This window comes from Poeciliopsis prolifica, unplaced genomic scaffold (assembly GCF_027474105.1).
Source record: "Poeciliopsis prolifica strain line A6 unplaced genomic scaffold, Auburn_PproV2 SCAFFOLD015, whole genome shotgun sequence".
NCBI classification, from domain to species: Eukaryota; Metazoa; Chordata; class Actinopteri; order Cyprinodontiformes; family Poeciliidae; genus Poeciliopsis; species Poeciliopsis prolifica.
The window spans coordinates 9684889-9709820 of NW_026562390.1; the positions used below are offsets into that span (position 1 = coordinate 9684889).

Genomic DNA, 24932 nt, shown 5'->3' on the forward strand with positions numbered 1-24932 from the left:
TTACTGGAGCCAGTGGTGTATATATTGATAAAAAAAAATGTCATGTACTTATTATTATTACTATCATTATTTTATTAAATAATTTTATCAAATATGTAAATGTATAAAATCTAGATGTATTCAGCAAGTAAATTTTGCTCAGCTAAATTTACTTGCTGTTTTTACTTTCATTTCAGTATATCAATTTAAACTATTGCCACTTTTATTTGAGTAAAATTTCCAATATCGCTAAGCTAAACACCAACCTCAGTCAGTGAAGAAGAAGAAGCTTGTTTTAGCCAAAGATGCACCAGACACACACCTACCCTTATGTTAATGTTAGACTTCTTGTTTATGCATTAGCTCTGTTGTCTTTTTCCATTTGGAGGTCAAACAGTGAATATTATCGCTGGAAGCTGCACTGCTTTGTTTTATGATGAGAAAAACTTGGCATTTCTTCTGAATTATTTTGTATTTATTTGTGTTAATTCTTCTACTTAAAGTATTTGAATTTACCCATAACATTATTTGTCTGATGATATCATTTTCAAACATGAAACCAGATGAATACGTGTGTTCAGACAGGTGAAAGTTACCTTGTCAAGTGACTCGTTCCACAGAGCCGGACCTGACAGCCTCTTCACTCCTTATCAGTGTGAAGAGGAAGAAACAGACGCAACAACGACGCAATAAAGGTTTTTTTTTCTTTTCATAATCTCCTGATGTTATGAAACACTCTTTTAATTCTGTCTTGGATTGTTCATTTCTTTACCTTTACTGGAGTTAAATGTGATGTGCTTTTGCTTGAGGTCAATTTGGGGAGTTTTGCTACTCAACTGCGCCCCCCTGTGGTAAATTGTGCAGACAAAAAAAAACAGCAAGCGGAAGTTGCTGTGCGTTATTTGAACTACCTCGAACAGGAACAGGAGTGTTCGGTTTTTTTTTTTTGTTTTGTTTTTTTGTCTTTTTCTGAATAGTTTCGGTTTCCGTCCAACCTAACGTCCAAGAGCCCCAGGTTAGTTGACTAAAATTGGTATACACTTGCTCTTAAGCGAGTAAGTTAGCAGTTAGCAAGCTGGCGAGCAACTTAAGAAATGAACCGCAGCAATAATCTACTTAATTTAGCTCTAACGTTAACTACGCGCTTTGTTGTTGCTCCTCGTGGCCAAATTAAGTGCTAAAAAGCAGCACGGTTTCTTCCATTGGTTAATGGCACACACACACACAAAAGAAAGTAAACGAACAGAAATTATTCTGCAAAAATAAAAGCTCTGCAGCTCAAGAGAAATGTCGGGGTTTACTCTTATATGGAGAGATTGTATCTACTGACGTCATTTTGGGTGTGACTAGATACAAATACAAGCGTCAAAGTTCAGGCTGTAAGGCTGGACTGTGTTTTCGGTGAGTAGAAATCCTGTTCAGTTTCCTTTGCGCTGAGATCGTTACTGACGTGGAGAAATATTGAGCAATATCGTGGTAGCAGTGAGACCAGCACGGTGTTTGTTAGACTATTGAACAGATGGTGCATTTCTGGGCAGCTGTTACTGCTGGTTACAAGGTTGTGTTTGGCAAGGAAGCTGGACTTAACTTTGTGTATAGATTTGGAGACGTTTTTTTTTTTACCTTTGTTTAAAGATTTGTAATTTTGTTTGCAGAGTTACTACTCGTTGCTTTTTTGCTTAATGATTTGTGCAGCAATTTTCAGCCAGCTGAGGTTGTTCATTTGTGTGTTTTTAGAAATGAACATTGTCTTGACTTGACTAAATTTGGTAAGAATAGTCAAGTCAAGGCAATGTTCATTTCTAAATTTGCTGAGGAATCTAAAAGGCATGCAACAGTCAACCCTGCCCTTATGACTGCATATCAAAGGTCATTTTTATGACCTTTGGTATGACTCTTTGTTAGTGACTGTCTGAAATCGAACATAAAATTTTTCTGTCTCCAACTTTAAGAAGGAGACTATAGTTAGTGATCCAAACTTAACATCAGGGAATCTAAAATTGCTACCTTCAAAGGTTATGTTGATGCACAAAGTAACCGCAGCACTATCTGCCAAACACATCACACCTAGTTACTGTGTCTATCTGAAAAGTTTTACATGAGTCAAGAAGGTTTTCTCTTTTCTTTCTTTGCTGTATTTGTTTTTAAAGTTGCGCTAGTTTGGTTGAACTTGTTGAAACTCCAGTGTTGTGTCAGAGTTTCATGATGAAGAAATACCAGTCAGAAAAACTTCACAGAATTTCACCAGTTTAGACTTCTAGTTAAGCTTCAGGCCATAGATGGGTTTCTGCAGAGAGGTGATAAGAATTAACCCAGTCATTTAAATTATAGCTTGGATGTGGAGAAAATCTCCTGACTGAACATTATACTGTCTAATTATTGTTACTTAAAGTATGTCTTGCCACTGATAATTTCTAGCATTTTTATAAATTGTTTTTATTTATATAATTTGAAAATGCTTTCAGCCTCCTTGATTTCATCCTGGGAGAAGTGTTGTTAGATATGGCGCAATGATTGTATGAAATACAATTTATTTATTTACTATATAAGCTAAGTTTTAATGCATTTCAGCTGAAACTGGAGTTCTAAAATGGTTTTCTGGTTTGCTGGCGTGGTGTTTTTGCATGTGCAGTTTCTTTTTCTTAAATTGGTATTTATTTCATTTCCTTCCATATTTCCCCACACAGACGTTTTTTCAGAGGATGTCCTCTGTGAGAAAATTGCTGATTTAATGACTAGTTTCACAGAAAACAGGATTTGGTTATGTTAAATTATAGCCTCTGTCAGCAACATGCATAGTGGTGTAAACCTGGAAAGAACAAATGGTAGTTTTTCCATTTATCAAATATGGAGGGAGAGTCCTAATAATTTTATCTGATTTCCTCCAGCTTTCAGTTTTCCCCTGTTTTTCTGCTGTAGAAACAAAAACACAGACATGCAGCGGCTGTGAAGTATAGACAACATCAGTTATGGAAATCAAAAACATGCCCACTCCTTTACCTCAATGGAATATTCCAAAAGTAGTCACGTTTACAGCGCAAACAGAAAAAATGTGGTGGAAAATGAATAATAGCTTTGTTTTTATCACCGACATTAGCTTCAACACCGAATTGTAATCACTTTACCATTACAATGGTATTGTGTCATTACAATACCATTGTAATCACTTTAGATTTCAGGTAAATTAAAAAAAAGTTGTCACGTTCTCATTGTTGGTAATCAGATGGAAAGAAATGACTAAGTTTCCAAGCATTTCCAGACAGGAAACCCCAACAGGGGAGGAATGGGGAAATTTGTGATTTAGTTTCTTGTAATTAGCGGGTTGCCTGACAATCATTGTGAGGTCATTTCCTCTCTGGGACTTGAAACTTCTTTTTTTACACAATTGTTTAGTTTTGGCTTCCCATGTGTTATCTATAACAAATAACCAGATGAATTTAGTCATTATTTTAGTTGGTTGAGTCTAACAAAATCCATTAAAGAATGCATTTAATGGATCCATTAAAGAATCCATTAAGACAACAACAACTTTCCTCAACTTGTCGTTGAGGAAAGACAACTTACAATCCATATCAAGCAGGGTTAAAGATTTTCTAGCTGTTCATCCAGTGGAAATTTATAATTATTAAACTTTACATTACAAACCTCAGAATTAAATCGCTTTCCTCTAGTTTTTGGTGCGACTGCAAACAGCAACGTCTTCTAACGTAATAAATATATTCTAAAATTACTAGGCCTTTTATAAAAAATGTGCTCAATGTAATATTGAGAAAATGTGCTTCTTTATAAATAAAACCTGCACCGTCGTCCTATCACGTAAATGTTAGTGGCTCTTACTTAATCCACCAGATGGCAGTAAAGAGAAAACCAGACCATTTGCAGCATTAAACGTACACCGTTTAATGGGTTCATGTGCTATAAAATACCAATGAAAATGTGAGCATGGGCAAAAGACGTGTACCGAATAATGAAGTTAAATATATGACGAGTGATATTTTTGTGACGAACCAGATAAGAAGCTTTGTAGGATTAATTTGTGTTGCAATTCTGGTGTTGGATTTCCCAAAAAACTAACACCCAAATACATCAAGTATTTTGCAGCCTTCATGTAGATTACTTGTACTGCCAAGTTGGTGGCAGTGCAGGCGAGGTTATGAGTTAGGGTTTGCGTAATTATTGTAAGAATCAACCACTTTTGAAGTTCGCACAACTTTATGGGAATTATTTGTATGCCATGCCAAGAATTTTGTTACATAACGTTTAGGACTTTTTGCAAAGATCTCTAGTTACATCAGGATTCCCGTTGAGTTTTGGAAAAACCAGGTCAACAAGTTTTATTCAACAGTTGAAAAATTGCTTACATGCACAGTCTTGTCTTTTTCAGCTGCATAGAAAACAGATTTTTTGTTCATTTCTTTCATTGAAAAAGTTAGTTTGTAAAAAACCAAGACATGGAATATGATACGTAAATAGGAATAAGAGGAACAGCTTGCAGTTGTGTTTTTCTTTCTGTTCTTAAACCTGCACAGCTTACTGTGATGCAGTAGACGTTTTTGAATATAATTTGAAAAATCTTAACCTGGCCACAGGTGATTGCAGTGAAACAGAGACACATGTTTGATGGTTTTTGCATGGTGGCTTGGTAGTAAAATGCAGTAATCTGGAATCGGTAGTAAAAGGCAGAACAGAACCATCTATTCCGCCTTGACAGACCCAATAACACAATTAGGAAAAAACACAAGATCAGAAAGTCCAACTGTCCCAGAACCAAGACATTCACTTTAAAACCAGAAGAGTTTCTGACAACTTTAGTAGTTTTTCATTTTCAAGTTGGACGACACATAAAAATTTTGACTACCATTTTGTATTTGCATCAACCAAGTCTCACGCAAACAAAATATTTCACTGGAATTTTATGTGCATAAAAGTAGATGCTCACTGGTTTTCAAATTTCATACAAAATGAAATTGAAAAAGAATGGTGAGGATTTGAAGTTCCTTCAGTTAACTCAGAAACTCAGTGAAACTTGGTGGTGGTAGTGTCATGATGTAGGGAAAATTTTCTTTAGCACAAACAGGGAAGCTAATCAGTTGATGGTGGCTAGCCTGACTTTTGTGTTGGTCTGTAAAATCCCAATGAAATCCATGGCAGGTTGTGGTTGTAAGTTGAGAAATGTGGAAACATTTTAATATATTTGCAAGTCAAAGCACACATTGGGAGTGTTGACCTTTGTTTTCTGCTGCTTTCCTTCCACAGTTTGGTGCATCATCAGTTTCATGGAGAATGATGGCTCGCATCTCTTTGGACTCTCAAAACTCTTTACCAGGAATTCCTTTGAGTGTGCTGTCTGTGCCCATGGAGAATAAGTACAAATGTCAGCAGTGTCTCCAGGTCCTGAGGAAACCTGTCCAGGCTCAGTGTGGCCACCGCTTCTGTGTGCACTGCTTCAAGCTGCTCACCAGGTAGACCGAAGGTCCTTAGACCATCCACCGGTTTGTGACCTGTGACCTCCTCCTCCCCCAACACTCTGCTGGCTTAATGCTTCCCCTAATTAGTGGACATGCCTCAGCACCATCCTGCGTTCTTGTCTCTGCTCCAGTCTGGATTTGCTTTTTTTGCACCCAGCGTCGTTTTCTTAATGCTGACTCATTTCTCACATGGTTGGACTAAATCTGATGAATCACAAGGATCTGGTCATGCTGACACATTTCGGCTTTGCTGACTCATTCCAAGGTGTTTCTTTTTTTCTTTTTTTTTAATCTACCCATTTCTGTCCTCACCCATTCAACAGTTGTTTCTAAACACATCAGCGCTGATAATAATACTCTGCTTCGTCATGTTATGTTCAATGATCCACAGCAGTATCACTGAGCATAAAGAAAAGATGAAATGCCTCTGAAAATTACTCAACTTTACCACACATAGCATTGCTAATTAAGTAGGTAACCTTTGATTCATTGGTGTAATCCTGGAAGCTCATCTCCGCTAAAAATTGTGAGATTTTAGTTTTACAATGCTAAGTACATCAGTGTGGCAAGTTGATCACATGACATCCCCTTATGAACTGATGTGTGTCCAGGTTCCAGGTGTCTGAATGTGGCTGAGATTTGGTTTTTAGCATCAAAAACCAAATGCATTAAGTGTTTTTCCACTCTACATCCCTTCTATAGCACTTCTGTTCATCTACTTGAACTGTATAGTCTGTGTTGGTGAGGAGATGACGGGGGAGCAGGTCTTAGCTGCTGTTTGAAAAGACAAATCACAATCCCTTTGTTTTTATTAGCGCCGGTCCAAAGCCTTGTGAAGCCTGCCGCCAAGAGGAGATCTATGAAGAGCCCATGTCCATCCTGAACGGTAATGAGGTGAGTTTCCAGAGAGGAGTAAGACGACTGTACAAGTGCTTTCTGTCACGTGTCATGCTGTCCCAGCCATGTATTTTAATTGATTTTATTGATAGACTAAAACACAAGTAGTCCATAATGTGAGATGGCCACAAAAAGACACGGTTTTCAAAATGATCTTAAAACTGTGGATAACGTTTGTATCTCACCCCCTTTTACTTTGATAATCCTATAATCCAGTGCAACTGACTGCCTGGCTGAAGAAGTAGCTCTGGATACTAATAAATGCTGTACTTTTATATTTCTGGTTGTAAATAACTGAAGAAAGATGTTTCATTTTCCTTCTACTTGCATTATTTTGTCTGGGTCATTCACATGAAGTGCATTGCAGTTTGGTTTTGTAACGTGAAGAAAGGGCTGTGGATACTTTTGGAAGGCTTTGTGCTACTCATTTAAACTAAAGGTGAATGTTTGACCACACAGTCTGATGGGAGTTTCCACAACCACACAATGAAGTGCACTGTGTGTTTCTTGTCAGTATAATTACTGTCTTTATGTCCTCTAACGCTTTGTTGTTGCCCCCCGCCCCTCTCCCTGTCCACCAGGCGTTTCCAGACAACGCAGCCGGTCGAGAAATAGCGAGTCTGCCTGCCAGGTGTTTGAACCAGAGCTGCAGCTGGACTGGATCTATAAAAGAGTACGAGGTGAGGTGTTGAATTGAACCGCTCTGGTCTGGCTTTGACCTCATATTAAGCCTCATGTTGTGCTAAGGGGTCAGGTTACCCCAGGTTAACTAGTTGACTGCTAGTCATGTCACTGTGACCTGAACTAGCTGTTCTTTGTATGCGCTTCCTTCAATAAGTTCACTATGGCCTCTCATGCATGTTGCTTCAATTCATGCTCTGCAGAAACAGGAAGTGAAACTTAACATGCAGGCTGGAAAGTCCCTTAGCCTTATTCACAAACAACTCACTGGAAAGTACCAGAATAAAGGCCATTTGATATGGGAGGAGAGACAGACCATGGTAGTTAAGTGACTGTAAATCTGCCCTAGATAGGAGACTGATAGGAGACTGTCGAGAACTAAGATTAAGATTTAAAGGCGTGGAAATACAAGGGTTAGAAAAGTCCCGGTAAATTATGTAAACAATATTTTATGTTGCTGATCAACAACTGGTCTACAGTTTGTTTGTGTTGTAAATATGTCTGCCAGGATGTAGTTGGCGGGTTGGTTTATGAAGGAGAGCCCAGATGGACGTCATATTTATATAAGGGGAGTTTACCAGACACTGCAGTCTAATCCCTGAGATGTGAAGTGGAGATGTGCTGCTAAGTTTTAAGATTTTGTGTTGGGAGGAGGTATAGTTGGGCGCAATATTTGCAAGCTGAGCAAATAAAATGTCAGCCTGTCAGTGAGACGTCGGCTCTGAAGAAGCATAGGCAGATCAAAATGTGGTTTTGGGCGTTTGTTGTTGGAAATGATTACCAGGTTGCAACACCCAAATATGTGTCAATGACAGCTGTTTAGTCACCGTCGGCTGAGAAACAGTCGATTCTCCCAGCGGCTTTCTACACCCGGCCGAGAAGGCAGTGCCGCTTGGAAAAAGATGCTAACTGTGGCTAACCTGTTCTGCGAGTGGCGAAGTTCGAGCACATGCAGATTTCTCACTAGACACCGCTTCGAGATGACTCATTTTCACTTTGGTTTTTGGGTTTATGGGTGGTGAGTTTTAAAACAACTATTCAAATCGAAAAACATGCAACATACCTGACTGTTTCGCTGAGCAGCTCACACGTGGATGCCCCCATTCATTAGGAGAAAGGACTTCCTGATAAAGCTCCTCCTCCAAACAAGCTCTGCCTCTTCCTTTGTCGCAGTTTTTAAGTGTAGTAATGCCGCTAAACGACTCGCAGATTTAAATTATTTAAAAAAAACAAAAACTTGTTTGTGTTGCTGTTTTCATTTCCCTTTTTATATTTCTTTATTTCTCATACATGTTTGTATTTATATAATCCAGTTACTTCCTTTTTTTTGAAAATGCCTTTATATAGTTTGTTACGCAAGAAAGGATTAGCATTTCTTTTATTGTACATAAATCATTCTTTTCTTTTTTTTCTTTTGAATTCTCAACAAACGAACAATGTCTGCTTAAAAGAAGCAAAAGGAAAACCGGTTTTTAATCTTGTTTGAAATGCCAACACACCCTGTACCACACCTAAGAGTGTAATTTCTTTTAATGCATTTTCAGTGACTTATAAAAGATAAGTGTTCCTTTTTCATTTTAAATCTTACGAGGTTCAGTTGTCGTAAATTGGACAGACTTGCCACAATGCTTGTCTGACAGGGTTAGGGTCACAAATGGAACAAACGGCAGACGTATTTACCTTGCGTGAGATCTGCTCACAACATCTAATCATGGTTTTCTCCATCTCCAGGCTCAGCATGAAGGCCGCTGTGAATACGAACGGGTGCAGTGCGAGGCCTGCCAGGCCTCCATCCTCCTCAAGGACAAGGACAGACACAACGAGAGAGAATGTGAGGCGAGAACTCTCAACTGCAAATATTGCAAAGTCACCTTCAACTTTAAAGACATTAAGGTGAGAAATGTGTGGAGTTCTGAGCATCAAAACAGTTTTCTGGTATTGAGCATGGATGATAACATTCTGATTTATGAAAACAATTTCAGGCCCACGACGAGATCTGTCTGAAGTTTCCCTTACAATGTAAAGATTGCGGCAAGAAGAAGATCCCCAGAGAAAAGGTTTGAGCTGTTCTGCTTAGAAGTTTTTATTTTTATGTTTATTTTTTGTGTTTTTCATTTAATCTGCTTAAGAAAGGAAGATCAGAAATTAGAAATAAACGACTGAGCCCATATCATGAGTGTATGCAAATGTCTGAAAAAATATATATCTAAACATAGAATTTTAATATGCACAGCACTATTTACCATTAAAAAAGGCAATTTTAACACATTCTGAATAGTGAAACTCGCTTGTCTCAAACTGATAATTCCCCTCTTTGACCTGCTAGTTTCCTTCTGATTGAGTATCATGTAGTTTGCTTTTACTTTCATTCCTGAGCTGACTCCACACGATCTCTTCATTTTCCCTTTTGCCTGCTCTCTCTTCAGTTCAGTGACCACATCAAATCCTGTGTCAAGTCGAAGAGCGCCTGTCCATTCAGCGAAGTGGGCTGTAAAACTGTGGTATGTGCAGCAAACTACTGCGTTACGTTAAACTTTGACATCAAATGCTGTTGCAACAAGAAGGTTTGGAAGTTCTGTTTAATGCATGTCTAAATAAAACATGATTCATCTCCACTCAAAAAGCATAAATAGATTAGTTGGAAGTGTGTGCTGTTCAGAACAAATTCTTTCACCAAAGTTCAACCACATTTATATGATACCTGAGAGTCTTCAGATGCTTCTCTTATCTGCTGTCAAAGTCTGGAATGTTTTTCATCAAAACCAATGGGAATGACTCTTGCCGGGACGGTGATGCAGCCGTCACAGGTTCAAGTCTCAACCTGATGACGTTGTAGAAACCAATTAAGTTTGTTGTTTTTCTTGACAGAGTTTTAAAAGCGTTTTCTGTCCACTGAAACAAATCTTAATCCTCCTCCTCCTTCTTGCTCCTTAGATAGAGAACGGGAAGCTGAGCGACCATGAGCACAGCAGCACCATGGAGCACCTGCGTCTGCTGCTGCCGATGGTCCTGACGATGACCCATCCGCGAAGGGAGGCCCTCGGATCCGGGGAGCTGCAGGAGGACTCGGGTCTGGGTCTGTACAGAGCTCCTGAGGAGGGAGACGGAGGTGCAGCCGCCGCACAGCCTGTAGACCTGGAAAAAAAAGTGAGCCTCTCTTCCAAACTTTATGGCTTCTACTGATAGACACAAATGAAGGCAGACGGCTACATTTACCAAATTGAAAAACACATTCAATGAAGTTCTACACTTCCTATTTTACGGAAGATGTAGAAATTTTTTGCTAAATGACAAAGAATGTTGTAGAGATTGATTTTGACAGTTAAGGAACCAGAATCAATATGTTTGTTTTCAACTGTATTTACAGGGATTATGTAATGACTGTTGCTATTTTCCAACAGGTAATTGCTTTAGAAAACATTGTGTGTGTCCTGAACCGGGAAGTGGAGCGCAGTTCCCTCACCCTGGAGGCTTTCGCCCACCAGCATCGACTAGACCAGGAGAAAATTGAAAACTTGTCGAACAGGGTGCGGCAGCTCGAGCGAACGGTGACCATGAGAGACCTGCAGCTGTCGGAGACCGAGCAGCTGGTGCGCGAGCTTCAGAACTGCACCTACGACGGGATATTCGTCTGGAAAATCACCGACTTCTCCCGGCGCAGACAGGAGGCCGTGGCCGGCCGAACGCCTGCCATGTTCTCACCTGGTAAGACGAGAGACGGGATCGCTGGGACGGGCTCTGACCTCATTGAAACATTTTTGTGATTGTGGAAAAAAAGAGAGCACGTGGTTGGTGTGATGTTTGTGGGGGGTTTTTTTGGCTTGCAAGATTGGAGAGATTCCACATCTCTATGATGATGTTTATTTTCAAGGAGGGAACCAAACTGAGCCTGATGACATTTCAGGATTTTGTCTATTGTTCTAATTCCCTTTTTTCCCCTCCCTCTCTCTCTTTGCAGCATTTTACTCCAGCAAATACGGCTACAAAATGTGTCTCAGGCTTTATTTGAACGGCGACGGGACCGGACGGGGGACGCACCTCTCCCTGTTCTTTGTGGTCATGAAGGGAAAGTGCGACGCTCTGCTGAAGTGGCCCTTCAGTCAAAAGGTGCCGTAGATTAGGAAACATTTCTCCCCCATCTGTGTTAATCGTCCTCCTTATGAAAGCAGAAGCTGATTTCCTCCTCCTTCCTTTCCTCCACCCAGGTGACTCTGATGCTCCTGGATCAGAACAACAGGGAGCACATCATCGACGCCTTCCGACCCGACATCTCCTCCACCTCCTTCCAGCGGCCGATCAGCGAGATGAACATCGCCAGCGGCTGCCCGCTCTTCTGCCCGCTGGCTAAGCTGGCCGGCAAGAGCCCATATTTGAGAGATGATACGATATTTATCAAAGCAATCGTAGACCTCACAGGCTTGTGATGTGCACTGTGGAAGATGCACTGAAATCAAACATGGAAATAGTTCTAAGAAAATAATATTAGCCTCTCTTGCTCCATATATATACATATATATATATATATATAAATACAAATATACATGCTAATATATGAATAATAATAAAATAATAAACTATAGAAACAAATAAATATTATATTATAATAAAAGTCAGAAAACATGTAACTGACTAGCATATCATAAAATATCTTTAATATGTTTTAGCAAATTATAGTCATCATAGCGCCTTTATTGCAAATTAATGCATAGCTTTCAAACGATTAGTGAGAAAAGTTGGAACTTTTCTCTAGAATAAAAATAGTAAGACAAATCAAAATTGTCCAAATGATAAAACTTAACATCACTTCTAACCTGCTTAATAGTAAGAAAACATAACGGGGGGCTTCGCAGCTTCACATTAAAATGTACAATATGTGGTGCAAGTTGTTGCTGGATGTTTGTGATGGTGCAGTCAGTAAGCGTGAGCGGGTTTCTAAACCCTGTCGGAAAAAATACGTATAAATGAATGGTGGCTTGAAATCTTTTGATTTATTGTAATTATTTGTGTATTGTTTAACTGTTTTTTTTTTTGCTTAGTTTTAATTCAATAACAAAACAAAAAAAGTAAACAGCCTCGAAGCCAAAACAGTAAAATATATTTCGATAAGGAGAAACATATTTTGTTATTACAATGTAATACAACAATTAAGAACATGTAACATTATACAAAAAATGTAAAATATCTATTTAAAGAAACCATAACATGAATTATTTTGTAGTTGGAGCTTTATTGAGGAATTATACTCTGACTTTCTTTAAAGGGGTATTTTAATGAAAAATACTATCAGAATACCTCAGGATGGAAGTCGAGTTGTGCAATTTCATTTGTCAAAATGGATTTTGTTTGTTTTAAGTAAACAAAATTGCCTTTTAGGCTGTAATGTTTGTTGAACCACTGCAGGATATTTACCAGCAGCTGTTAAACTGCGACTTCTAGTTGGTCAATTTGTTTTTACATTGTTCATTGAACTCAATCTATGGAAATGTAATGTACGCCAGTCAACCTATGGTGATTTATACACTTTAAACATGTAGGTAATATTTATTTATTTTGGTTTCAGTAAATCTTTAACTCCTAAAATTGCCTTGTGGCAAATATTTCAAAAAATGTGAAATAAACATTTATTAAAAGCAATATTACTACTTTGTAAAAAATACCTAATCAGCAAGGCAACATAACCTAGTCAATATAATCAATTAGTCAAATACTGTATCCAGGTTACTTGCTGTAATCGATATGTTAACTAGTTTCTCACTTCAGTTTTACACTTGTGGAGAGAGCTTTATTGATTATTACTGTTTTAAATATCTAACACCACTAAACACTCAAAGCTATTTAATATAGCAGTATATAATAATTAGAAAATTATCTAAATACATTGAGCCATTTTAGTTTCTATAACTTTCTGTATTGATGGCAGAGATTTATTTAATAATACTGCTTCAATAAAAGACTTTAAACCATTATGTTCTCATACTGACTGAATTACTTTTATATGTAAAGATCTTCCTTTACTTGTAGCTTAGTTTTCATTTAACAATTAAGCTTTTGTTGTAAATTAACGGAGTCAAAATTGAGCGCGACGCTAAACGTGCAGAGTCAGAATAAAAGTGCATTCAGGAAGCAGAAGGTGATAGTCATCCTGTGAACAGCTTCTGCTAGTTTTTATCTGAGTGTTATCGGTTTACCGAGGCGGCTCGTCATGCCGCTCCTCTGGCTCCGTCACACGGTTCAGTCACACGGTTCAGTCACACGGTTCAGTCACACGGTTCAGTCACACGGTTCAGTCAAACGGTGTTTTTGTGTTTACAGTAAACAGTTTAACCCTAAATGTTGCGTCAGACGTGGAATGTGATGTACCGTTCTATTGCTTAAGGCAGCTGCAGAAATGCAAGTTGGGAAATTTCTGCCGGTTTCCCACAGTTGCTGCAACTTAACCTCGAGGTGTTTATTTAAAATTCAAAAAAATAAAATAAAATAGTGTTGCAAAACTGTATGAATTAATGCATTTAGATCATTTCAGAACTAACAAATTCTTAACATATTGGAGGCTTTCAGCCCTTTTAATACCAGCTTAAATATTAGCATCATGTAATCAAATGGGCATTTAAATATTCAACACTATTTAATATTTGATCTGAATAGATGCACCTTATATTTGTTATAAATCAAATGCTACATAAAAAATAAAAGTGAATCAAAGTCAATGTTTTGCCTAATCTTTCACATAGCTTAGAAAAATAGGAAGTCCAGCAATAATCTTAAACAAACTGACATTTAAATTGTTAAAATCCTTGAAATTGATTGAGATTTACGCAGAAAAAACCCAACCAGAAATTCTTAATGCCTGGAGGGTAAAACTAAATGCGAATATGTCAAAATATGTCAATAGATTGTTTTAAATGTGCACAAACACATTAAGAGGAAAACATTTAATCAAATAGACAAATGGCTGCAATGTTCCCTGAAAGATCAACTCCAAACTGAATTCCCCCGTCTGACTAAAATCAGCTGACCCGTCTGATTTTAGTCAGACGGGACTTTTATTAACTGCATCTGGAGCTCTACTGGGAACACTGGGTTAAAAATCTGCTTTGAACTTCCAGAAAATTTGATCTGTGTTTTGGATTTTGATTCATTAACAAAAAATGATTCAGCAGGCGCTTCCTTCTTGTTTTCAGTGAGATATTTGCTGAACTTTTTCAAACTGAAAGCCCCGCTGCGGCTTTAATGAGTTTGAAGTGCAGATGAACCGTTGCAGGCGTGAAAAGGTGAACTCTAGTCACACATCGTCGGTGGTAAAGGTTGCTTCTGTTTGTGTGGGTTTGCGAGAGACAGTCGATATCTAATATATATATATATATTTTTTAATGATATGTGACCCTAATGTTATGTACACTTTATGGATCTGATTAAATAATGTTACCTGCATTTTAACGGGATTTTTTTTAAAACAGAATCATCTGCACATATTCTGAATTGTCTAGAATGTCCCTCACGTCTATTGAAAATGAATGAACTACCAAAAACCATATTCCTTTAAATGAGCGCTGACATTTCAAATAAAAGTGAAGTATCCATAAATTATAACCATGAGCTGGATGATGTCTCATCATTTCTCCAAATGTTAAAAATGATTAAAAATTTGATTCACATTAATGGCCATAAGATTTTCACGCCACTGCTGTTTGCTGTTCGTACAACAACTAAAACTGAACGTTTGATCTCAGCGGCTCGCTGACCGTCGTATTCGTCTGATTTTAGGTACAACTCACTAATTATCTCGGGATGACTTAAATCCAGGGGGAAAGCGACACGATATGAACATGTTTCTCGAATGTGTATCTGCATTACTCACTGCACATAAACATGTCTGTGGTTGTAAGCGGAGGTATGTCCTTGTTCTATGATGACTGTCTGCTGCAGGAAATGCGTCAGCGTCGTGTGTTGTGGACTTAGAGCCACACGACGGTCTGGGCCTGAAGAGGAAACATCCCGGCTCACAATGAAGTCTTTTTTTTTTACTTCTGCTCTTCAAATATATCTCAACTTAGTGCAGAATTTAGCTTGGAAAAGATACAGTTTGAGTCGAAGAGGCCCCTAAGAGACTGTTCAACTTGAGCAATCCAGAAATTGTTCAGCAAAAAGAAGCACAAAGGTGGAACATTTTTTTGCCAAAGTATAATTGGTGTCACCAATTATACTTTGGCATAATTGGTGACACAAAACCTTCTCCCTGATGATCATCGCTAATTTATGGATGATCCTTCAATCTAGATTTGTCTGCAATTGTGGATACTGGGGAAAAAATTTAATGTGATGTAATGAGCAAGATGCTCTGCGCACTTACTGACAATTTGGGGTAAGCCTTCTTTCTGCATGCTGTTGTTCAGGCATAATGCGATCATTTGCAATGTCAAACTGAAGACTCTCTCTCAATACGTCGAAGCAAATTATTCTCCATACAATGCCTTGCAAAAGGATTCTTAACTTTTATACATTTTTCAGTCCGACTGATCTTGAGCTATTTTGCAAAGAGGAATGAGGAGAAACTTGAGTTTCTACCTGCGCAAATCGGGCAGCGACATTCCCCGAATGACTTGGAGGAACCAAAACTAAAAAACAAACAAAGATCTACTTCAGTTTTATGAGTATATATCGAAGCAAAACAGGTATACTTTCCTAGAAGGTTTCAGTCGTGGTCCAAAACTCTATTATGAACGAAAGACTGCTATTTAGAATCATCTTTAGTTCAAAGTCAGAACTAGAGGGGGGAAAAACCCCTTGTGATAAATCTGTTAGTAGATTAAAGGCGTCAAAAGAGAAAAAGAAGGAAACTCACATCTGCTTCTCTAACCACAACCTTTAATTGGGAGCTGCACAACAGTTTAAACAACAATCTGACAAGTCTTCAGTCTTTTTCTCTGCAGGACATGCGTTTCATCTAAAGGGTGCATGGAAACAAAAGCTGACAGCATGAAACATAAAGACGGAGACGAGGGAGGCAAAAGGAACATCAGCAGCGAGTTTCCGAGTCACGACACACGTCTGAAAACATAAAAAAAAAAAAAACAGATCTTGTCAGAGATTTCTCAAAAGCACACACACCGCTAAGAATAACAGGGCTTTTATGATCAGTCATTTCCTCTTTCACCCAGAAGCCCACAAGGAAACGTCAGTTTCTACCGGGTGAAAGTACCTCAAGCTTCTGCAGGCGGAGCTGAAACTGCCGCCGATTCACTTTTAACTGGTCGACTTTTACTATTCCAGAGGCACCGAACGTTGCATTACAGCAGCACCATCAACTTTCATTCTTCATGGCTTCACCAACATGATTCTAGCAACAATCCAACGTCAGTTTTAGCGATGAGAAACATCACATAAAAAAAAAGGTGACTTCAATTCATTCCACTTTTGAATCACTTGCTTTCATTGATTGCTTCCTCTAGAGCTTAGTGCAACATTTTGCCAGGTCAACGTTTACGTTTCTCCGTATTTAAGCGAATTTGCATGTTGAAAGTTGCCTTTCGCGTTCAAATTTGCTCCGAATTAAAAGAACAAATCTCTCTTTACTGATATTCCCAAACAAGTAAACATTTAATAAATAAGTAATTAAAGAGTCCAGCCAGAAACATTAAGCCCGTGGACAAAACTGTGGGTCATAAAACAGATAGAAGTGAACTAAAAATAATTCATATATCCAGTGAGGCCGTTTCTGGTGGGAAGTGATGGGTTTAAATGGGACGTTTTTGTTTACAAGCAACAAAAAAAATTTTTTTTTTAAAATCTACTTGTCATGGGTAAGAACGAAGCAAACAAACAAACAAAAAAAAGTCTGTAAAAAGGTGAAACTTTGTGCTGACAAATGAATAAAAGTTTCCACACTACATAACTCCAATAACAGTTAGTTACACACATATAACACTCTTTTGTTTACACTCATGCTCTGGGCCAACTTTTATATTAAATTGCTCAATAACTCTACATCTATTACAATAACAATAGATTTGATTTTTTAGACAACGGGATGTAAGACCAATAAAACTAAGGAAGACTACATTAAATATAGCTTTGACTATATATACGTATATATATTTTTATCCCTTTAGCCTTTTAAACTGAGGTTTCATTCTCCAAAGATGTGTTTCATAAAGGGCACCAATTATAGATTGTTTTATGAATAATAATAATAATAATAATGATAATAAAAAAAGTGTCAGTCACCGCTCTTGACCCTGAATGAGAACAACCATGATCAGAAAGTCTCTGTTGGCCCGTTCGGGTCAGGTGCATCAGTACAGAGAAAAAAAACCAAAACATGATAGCATCTCATAGTTCAGTCTCACATCTTTCATCTGGTATCAATGGGCAGATCCTGAGGAACAGCACCGGCGTCGGTTCTCCCTTTGGTCGGTGCAACGTCGTCCCCTTGTGCCTGCGTCCCCCGTCCCCCTGCGCTCTGAGTGCTTCAGGTCACCACTGAGGACACGCTGCTCACACGCACGGAGTGTTTGAACCGTCTTACCTCCGTCTTCTTCCCCCGCCTCCCGCTCTACTTCCCCTCCGAGGGTTTCTTCCAGCCCTGGCTCACGGCTTTCCCGTTCACGTTGCCTGAAAAGGTGGAGTTCTTGTGGCGCAGCAGCCAGGACGGCAGCAGGCTGCGGGGCCTCAGCTGCCTGGGCGACGCCTGAGAGAGGCGCACCATGCGGGGCGAGCGCCACACCTTGATGGTGGAGTCGTCGCTGGCGGAGAGCAGCAGCTCCTGGTCGGCGGGGCTGAACGCCACCGAGTTCACCACGTCGTCGTGCGCCAGCCGCGCGAGGCAGATGTTGTAGTGGCGGTCCCAGATGTAGCCGTGCTTGTCCTCGGCGCCGCTGCCGGACGGAGAAAAAGTCAGCGGTGCAGCGGCTACAGCCAACGGGACACTAAGCTTTTGGAAAGGGATCCATTGTCCCATTCCAAGCAGAACCATCAAGGTGTTTTAGGATTGAGTTCGCACATAATGAGGCTGCCATGCATGTCACCATATCCCAGATTCTTATTTATTAGCTTTTTTAAAACGTCGTAGCTGTGTCTCTTCACATCGCTATCAATCAATTTCTTGTGTCGGTCTTTCATATTAAATTTAGGGCTGAAACGATTTATTGTGATGAATCGACGGCTGAAATGATCGTCAACTAATTCAGTAATTGATTCATTTTTAAATGGAGCATACAGACCCATAAAAAGGCTAAAAGAACAACTTAATCAGAGCGATGATTAACTAAAAATACATACGTTTTGCATGCAAAGTAAAAATAAAGACATTTGTAAATATGCTCTACACAAAACTCCTCAAGTGGCTTAAATTCAGCTTCACTTTTTGTAAAACATTTTATCCAAAAAAGGATCAGATTAGTCCTGTGGTGCGTTGACGTCCAGCCAGGCGGAGCGGGCCGAGTTTTTCACATGTTGATGTTAAAAGTATATTTTTTAAGAATGCTGTATCTTTGAATTACAGCTGAGTACATTTTTAATTTTCCTATACAAGAAAATAATTGAATTCTGTGTTTATTGCCATGTTTTAATGCTTTTCTGACACTGGATAAAAAGTAGTTTAAGTGAAACATCTGCGGAAAGTGCCAACATTTTTTATCTGACTAATCGATCAATCGTCAGAATAATCAATAATTAACATACAGTAACTGTAGGCTGCGGCCCTCCTCCGCGCTGTGACTGAACGTGAGCAACTCGCGCAACATAACGCGCCCGTCCTGCGTCCCACCTGGCAACGAAGTCCCTGCTGACATCCAGGAAGATGAAGAAGCACTCGTCGTTGGGCGTGAAGGCCCGGTGGGCCCGGAGGCTTCTCCTCTCCTCCCTCAGACTCTTCAGGTCGATGACGTGCATGTCTATCTCCTCGGCGATGGGAGGCGGGGACATGGGATCTGAGATCACGCAGCCCTTCGGCCAAGCTCGGCTGTTTACGTACAGATACCTGACCGACGACAGCAGAACGGCTGGAGTCAGAATCACTGCGTGGTGAGCAGCCGACGCAGGCGTCTGCTGCGTTTCTGGCTACGACGCCACACACTGTGTGGTCGAAAAAAATGGCTGATTTTTCCGAACTTAACTTCTTGTAGTTTCAAAACCCATTTCATTTATACAAAATACTAATGTTCAACAAGAATTTATGACAATAAATATAACGGAAATGCGTCAAATGCGGAACTTGCAAAACAAGAGAATGAATAAAGGAGGGGAAAGAAAGAAATCCAATTCACTTATAAATAGTGCATTTAAAAGCAGCGAGTTGCCAAACGTAGAGGGAGCGAAAAACAGACAAGGCAGGAAGGTTGGACTTCAGGAAGCACAGACAGCAGAAACGTGCGAAGGCTGGACAAGAAAGAACAGAGGCAGGGAAAGAAGAAAAAAGGAATGAAAAGACAAAAAAGAAAGAAAAACAAGGAAGGAAGAAAGGAAAGAAAGGGGCCTAAACGCAAGAGGACAAAACAGCCAAGGAGAAAATGAATCAAGTCTATAAATCCGAAAATGTTTCCCATATTTATTTAGTTTTTCTAGACTTTATCAAGACGTGAAAACTACAGAAATCAGATTCCAGACTCTGGAGGAACCATGAAGACCAGAACACTGGATATAAAAAAAAAAGCCTGAAAATGTAAAAGTACACTTTACCTGTGGTCAGGAGAAAGGCCCATTCCAATGATGTGGCCGTGAATATCAATGACGTGGTCCAGTGAATCAAAGAACTCCTCGGAGCTCCTCTCCTCCCCGAGCACAGGCCCGGAGGTGGTCATCTGGTCGGGCTTGATGCGCTTAATGCCTGAGAGGAAACCAAACGACGACATGAGGGAGACCGAAGCTTCGGTTTCGTCTCGGCACATTTGAAATAGTTCTACCTATCTGGTGGGGGGAGTACGTAAGGCTGCCGGTGGTGAAGAGTAAGTATGTTTTGTCCTCGCCCTCTCCAGGCTCAGAGGGGTCGATGAGGCTGGAGTCTGGGGCCTTGGTGTAGGCTCTGCCCATCATCTGAGCAACCTGGGTCTCAATCTGCAGCTCCCTGGCCCCCACGTGTTTACGGCTCTGCGTGGGAAGAAAGAAAACGTCAGAAAAGACAACAGAGTTCTCAAAAAAAATCCCTAGTTGATCTCCGTCTTACATGCATGACGTGGTCCAGGCCGGATATGGTGGGCTGGGGGGTCCGTGCGGACGGGAAGCTGTGACTCCTTCCGTCCGTGCCGCATTGTTCCTCGCTCTCCGCCTCCTCCTCCTCCTCGCTGTCCGAGGCTCCCAGGTCGAACAGAAGAGGCTGATGCTGATTGTCCTGCTCCGCTCTCTGCCGCCTCGCTTGAGACTGAGCCTCGTAGTCCAGCAGCAGGTCCGGGTTGTCGTGGCGGTGACAGTGCGCCACCATCACCGTCCGGATGGTGCTGGCGTTGATGTTCTGGATCTTGAAAAGACGCTTCACAACGTTTACGTTCTCTGACTCGATATCCTGGACGACGTAAAAAACATACAAATGAGGATGACATAGGAAACTGGTGATTTTGGGGGTTTTCTTTCTCAAAGTTTTTTTTTCCACCAGTTCAGGCAAACTGACCTGGAAAGCTTTGTTGAGCCAGAGCACCGAGCAGGACGTCATGTTGCCGATCCAGTGCAGGTTCCCCGAGATCAGGTGCGTCTCGTTCAGCCAGCAGCCAAACACGTCGTACGGTTTGTTCCTGACACGCGACAGCAGCGTGTAATTTTCTGGAACAAATCATCAGAAGAGCAACAGTGAGATTCTTAAACCTCAATAGATTCCACTGGAATGTTACGTAACAGACCGAAACGACACAGAAGGTAAACAGAAAAAAAATTATACATGACTTCAATTTTTGATTTAAAAATAACTTTTAAAGGTTTGGTGTGTGGATTTTTTTCCAGCTTTAAATTCTTGTGACAAATTCTCAGTTTGATTCCTTTCATTGCTTTGACTAGGTCATTCTACCCCGAGAATACGCCTCGATCCAAACCGTCCCACTGCAGCTCTTTGCTTCGACAGGCGACGTTCCTTCAATGCCATTCGTTTTCTCATTAACTTCGACCAGTTTCCACATAGTATGACGCTGCCACCGCCATGTTTCACCATAGTGATCGGCAGAGTTAATTCTCTGCCACACATTGTTTTGTGTGATGGCCTGTGACTCTCCTATAATGGCAATATTTGTGGAGTGAATGAATAACAGTCCTGTTGACAGAATGGAAATGAAGGAAAATGTAATTTTCCCTTTTTTTCACCTAACAATTATGCAATACTTTGTATAGGTTCATGTAAAAAAATACATTGAGGTTTGTAGCTACAACATGGCAAAAGCAAGAACAAGCCTCATGAATACGTCAGCAAGTCACCATACTTGATGATCTTGAGGCTAGAGCTAAGCCACATTATATTAATGCACTATGTGTAAATACTTCAGCGTGGTTAGAAAACTCCTACAATGAATTCATTTTAAACCCAAAATAAATCTCCGCTTAGCAGCAACAGGAAGCCGTGCGGGAGGTTTTCCATGTTCCTACCCAGACTAATGACGGCAATTTCCCCAGAAGACGAGTGATGTGGGCCCAGGTAGACGCCGGACACGAGCAGCAGGGTATCGTCGGGGTTAAACTGGGAGAACTGGGTGTAGCCCCAGTTGAACTGGCGCATGCTGGAGCTGTGCACCAGCGAGATGTTTCCATCTTGCCGTTCCGTGTCCCACAGCTGAAAGAGAGGTTTAGAAGAAAGAGACAATGTTTGGTTTAAAGCACCATAAAAATAATCTGAAAACTGTTCCGCAATAAAAAAAAATAAATGGGGCTTAGTGAGCGTCATTCAGTTTCATTTAAAAGTCGGATAAATTGTTCGCGGGATGTTCTGCTGATTTTGCCACATTTCAGGTCATAGTGAAGGTAAAAGTATCTTAAAATAAACAAGAGATGCAAAAAAAAAAAACATGCAAAGAAATAACTTAAACTGACCAGTAAAATTAGGCCGACTTACGCACAGCCACGGTCAGTTTCAGTCATGATTTTAGTACCTTAACGGTGCAGTCCTTAGAGCAGGAAGAGAAGCGATGGCCCCTGTGAGAGAAAGCCAAGTGAAGGACCTGGTCACTGTGCTCCCTCAGCGTCTGGACTTCCACACACGGGATGCAGTCATACAGACGCCTGAACTCCCTGTACCACGACACGGCCGCTGCACACAAGCACAAAATGGACAACATTTTTTTTTTTTAAAAAAGCATGCATCAACAAAACAACAGCAACCACTCTATCAAATCATACCCGGGTGTCGAGGAACGGAGCGCGGAATCCGGTAGTAACTGTAGAACAGCTCCCTCCACAGGAACTCGTCTCTGGAGACCGCCTGCCACTGTCTGCAGGTCAGGCCGGCCCTCAGCACGGCGTCGTGGGGCAGATGCAGGAAGATCTCCAAAACCAAGCTGTCCGGCAGAACTGGACCCCAATCCATCCTAACATCCTGGAACACACGCAGCGCTGTGAACAATTGCTGTCCTCTTACAGATTTCTTCAGGTTTTTTTTTTTTTGTCACTTAAAGGTTTCAGATCAAACTCATTTTAAAATCACAACCATAAGGTCTGTAGAATCAATAAAGCACCTAAACAGAAAATGACAACAGGAAGCAAACAAATAGAAAGCTTCCCAACTCTGCCTCAACCTAAAGAAACTCATGAAAAGATGAGAAATTGTGTCATTGTTTCCCAGTGTGGAAAGAGTAAAACTGTTTTTAGTCCAATTCCTACATTTGTCATTTCAACATCATCCCAACTCTTTCAGGCATTTCCATGTTTTTTGCAGTAGTGGAGCCGAGGTGCTCAAGTTACGCACTTTCAAACTTAATTTGTTTTTTTTTTCAGTTTGCATTAAACGTTTGTGCTTTATATTAAACCATAAAACACACACACAGTAAACAAGTTCATAAATGTAGCTAAATTTCTTCATTAAAAACCCCGTCTTGGTGCCTTTAGCCATGTATTCTGAGTCAATCAAATAAAAACAGGAAACACCTGGAAAATCTAACAAATGAAAACATTTCTCTATATCACCTTGTGTGTTTATCCACATCTAAAATAGCTGTGAATTAAATGCAAAAGGAATCCTGTGTTTGTGGGTTTACTGTAAAAAATGTGAATTTCTCATCTTATTTCATCTGGATAATCGCTAACATTTTATACAGCTATATATATAGTCAGTATTGTGACAGCTGTTGCATAGCAGGCTCAGTTTTGAGTTTTTTTTTGAAGTTAAAAGCTTTCCATAAATGCAATTAAATGTGATATGACACCTTATCGCTGGTTAATAAATAAATTAACATAAATTGTGTTCGTATGACTATTTTTACAATCCTCTTTAAGTCATAAGGAAATGTTCAGTTTTTCTTTCCTTGTGAAATGCAGATGACCATGAGACTAGAGACATGTTGGCGACAAGTTACTGGTTGTGCTTAAAGCAAAACGATTTACTTCTAAAAAACGAAACGATAAATACTTATTTGACTTCGTGGGTGTTAGCGCTCGTTAATTCAGAAAAATAACAGCTTAATGAGCAGCTAAACTAGCAGCCCAAGCTAGCGCTGAACTAGCTAACTGGTTGCAGAACCAGTTAGCCGTTAGCTAACGTTTGTTTTCAACTTTGGTCGGATAAGATTAACGTTTCAAAACAAAACTTTACTCGCATAAACTGGCTCAACGGGCTCGTCAGCTTTCATTCACATGAATTCACTGGCACAAACTGTCGCCTACCTGCTGGATGAAAGGGGGTTGAAGAGAAACAAAATCCAACCGGTTGCTAATGCAAAAAGGATAGCCACAGGGGGTGAAAAATGACAACAATCTTCTAGCAAGACTCGATTAGCCGAATGCGGAATAATCGAGCACGGCTAAATAAACTCGGTCGACTCGATGTCTCTCTGTCGGGTTTACACTGTTGCAAAAAAAAAAAAAAAATAAATAAAATAAAATAAAAAATAAATAAAGAAAATTAAAATAATAATAATAAAATGCTACCCCTACACAATTCTTCAGCTTTTTTTAACAAATAAAGTACTTCAGACCATCCACCAAAAAAAAAATATATGTTTTATAGGCCAAAATGTAAATAATCACTGAATAAGTAATATTATTAAATGCAACAGACCTGCTGCATTTAGAAGACATTGAATATACAACAATGATCTGTTTTTCAGCTCCAAGATAACAATTAAAGCAAAGTTGTGGAATGTCATAAAGCTTCCTGTAAAGGCCAACTAAGTCAAGTTACCTTTGTTTATTGTAACCATCGTTGGGAAGAGAATACAATATCCCCCACTGTGCGATGATGGAGATATTTCTATGCAACAGCAGCAAAGTGACAGGCAATAACAGCAAACGCTTATGGTTTTATTTTTGATAACTTTATAGTGAACATATGGTTACAGAACGCAGCTCCACATGAAAAGATCAACAGCAACACAGAAAAAAGATTTTAAAAAAACATTGAATTTTCACTTCATTTGATAAGGGAACACAGTTAGTAACTGGGATTGGAGTGTATTTGTGTCACTTTTAATGTGACATAGAAAGAACTATACTAATGTAAAGGGCTTTGTCTTTTGATATTCACATCTTCCATGGGTTATGAAATATTCAGCTTTGTGATCATCTTTTAATGTCAGCATATATAAGCTGCTCTGCACTAAATTATTTTTCTTTCTGTTTATATTCTACATATGATGAGTAGAAAGTTTTGCTTCGAAAGAAGATTGCAGACTGTTTTTGTTTCTTAAAGGTTTCTGCTGACTACATTTTTTTATTTTGTTTCGTTTTATTAAATCATTGATTCATCATCTGTTCTCGCCTTCTCACCAGAGACACATGCAGGTTGTC

At 39.7% G+C, this 24932-nt stretch overlaps 2 protein-coding genes across 8 annotated transcripts; one reads left to right on the top strand and one right to left on the bottom strand.

The window, feature by feature from the left end:
* Window positions 1-886: 886 nt before the first annotated feature.
* On the top strand, window positions 887-12988 carry traf2b (Tnf receptor-associated factor 2b). Of its 5 annotated transcripts, none has more exons than XM_055040318.1 (11): window positions 887-994; window positions 5236-5441; window positions 6263-6341; window positions 6926-7024; window positions 8757-8918; window positions 9008-9082; window positions 9452-9526; window positions 9960-10172; window positions 10427-10730; window positions 10984-11132; window positions 11231-12988. In XM_055040318.1, exons 2-11 carry the CDS (start codon window positions 5263-5265, stop codon window positions 11447-11449), a joined length of 1554 nt encoding a protein of 517 aa, XP_054896293.1. In that variant the 5' UTR covers window positions 887-994; window positions 5236-5262; the 3' UTR covers window positions 11450-12988. The 5 variants fall into 5 exon arrangements, with proteins under 5 accessions (XP_054896293.1, XP_054896295.1, XP_054896296.1 ...); XM_055040320.1 differs by lacking the exon at window positions 887-994 and adding an exon at window positions 1011-1380; XM_055040321.1 differs by lacking the exon at window positions 887-994 and adding an exon at window positions 1391-5139.
* A 2885-nt stretch (window positions 12989-15873) lies between these two features.
* On the bottom strand, window positions 15874-23999 carry fbxw5 (F-box and WD repeat domain containing 5). Of its 3 annotated transcripts, XR_008606639.1 has the most exons (11): window positions 23811-23999; window positions 22332-22527; window positions 22085-22242; window positions 21585-21768; window positions 20626-20774; window positions 20185-20520; window positions 19925-20108; window positions 19701-19848; window positions 18790-19002; window positions 17372-17899; window positions 15874-16073 (listed from the first exon to the last, which is right to left on the bottom strand). XR_008606639.1 is itself a non-coding variant. In XM_055040576.1 (10 exons), exons 2-10 carry the CDS (start codon window positions 22516-22518, stop codon window positions 16061-16063), a joined length of 1572 nt encoding a protein of 523 aa, XP_054896551.1. In that variant the 5' UTR covers window positions 22519-22527; window positions 23811-23999; the 3' UTR covers window positions 15874-16060. The 3 variants fall into 3 exon arrangements, 2 of the variants coding, with proteins under 2 accessions (XP_054896551.1, XP_054896549.1); XM_055040576.1 differs by lacking the exon at window positions 17372-17899; XM_055040574.1 differs by having other exon boundaries at window positions 15874-17899.
* Between the last annotated feature and the right edge of the window lie 933 nt (window positions 24000-24932).

Bases quoted from the DNA above. Each gene is read 5' to 3' on its own strand.
- traf2b (XM_055040318.1), top strand. From the start codon at position 5,263: ATGATGGCTCGCATCTCTTTGGACTCTCAAAACTCTTTACCAGGAATT. The intron at 8,919-9,007 runs GTGAGAAATGTG...AAACAATTTCAG, and splicing joins TCAACTTTAAAGACATTAAG to GCCCACGACGAGATCTGTCT. The intron at 10,173-10,426 runs GTGAGCCTCTCT...ATTTTCCAACAG, and splicing joins CTGTAGACCTGGAAAAAAAA to GTAATTGCTTTAGAAAACAT.
- fbxw5 (XM_055040574.1), bottom strand. From the start codon at position 22,518: ATGGATTGGGGTCCAGTTCTGCCGGACAGCTTGGTTTTGGAGATCTTC. The intron at 21,769-22,084 runs GTACTAAAATCA...CCTCTCTTTCAG, and splicing joins CTAAGGACTGCACCGTTAAG to CTGTGGGACACGGAACGGCA. The intron at 19,849-19,924 runs GTAGAACTATTT...GTTTCCTCTCAG, and splicing joins GTACTCCCCCCACCAGATAG to GCATTAAGCGCATCAAGCCC.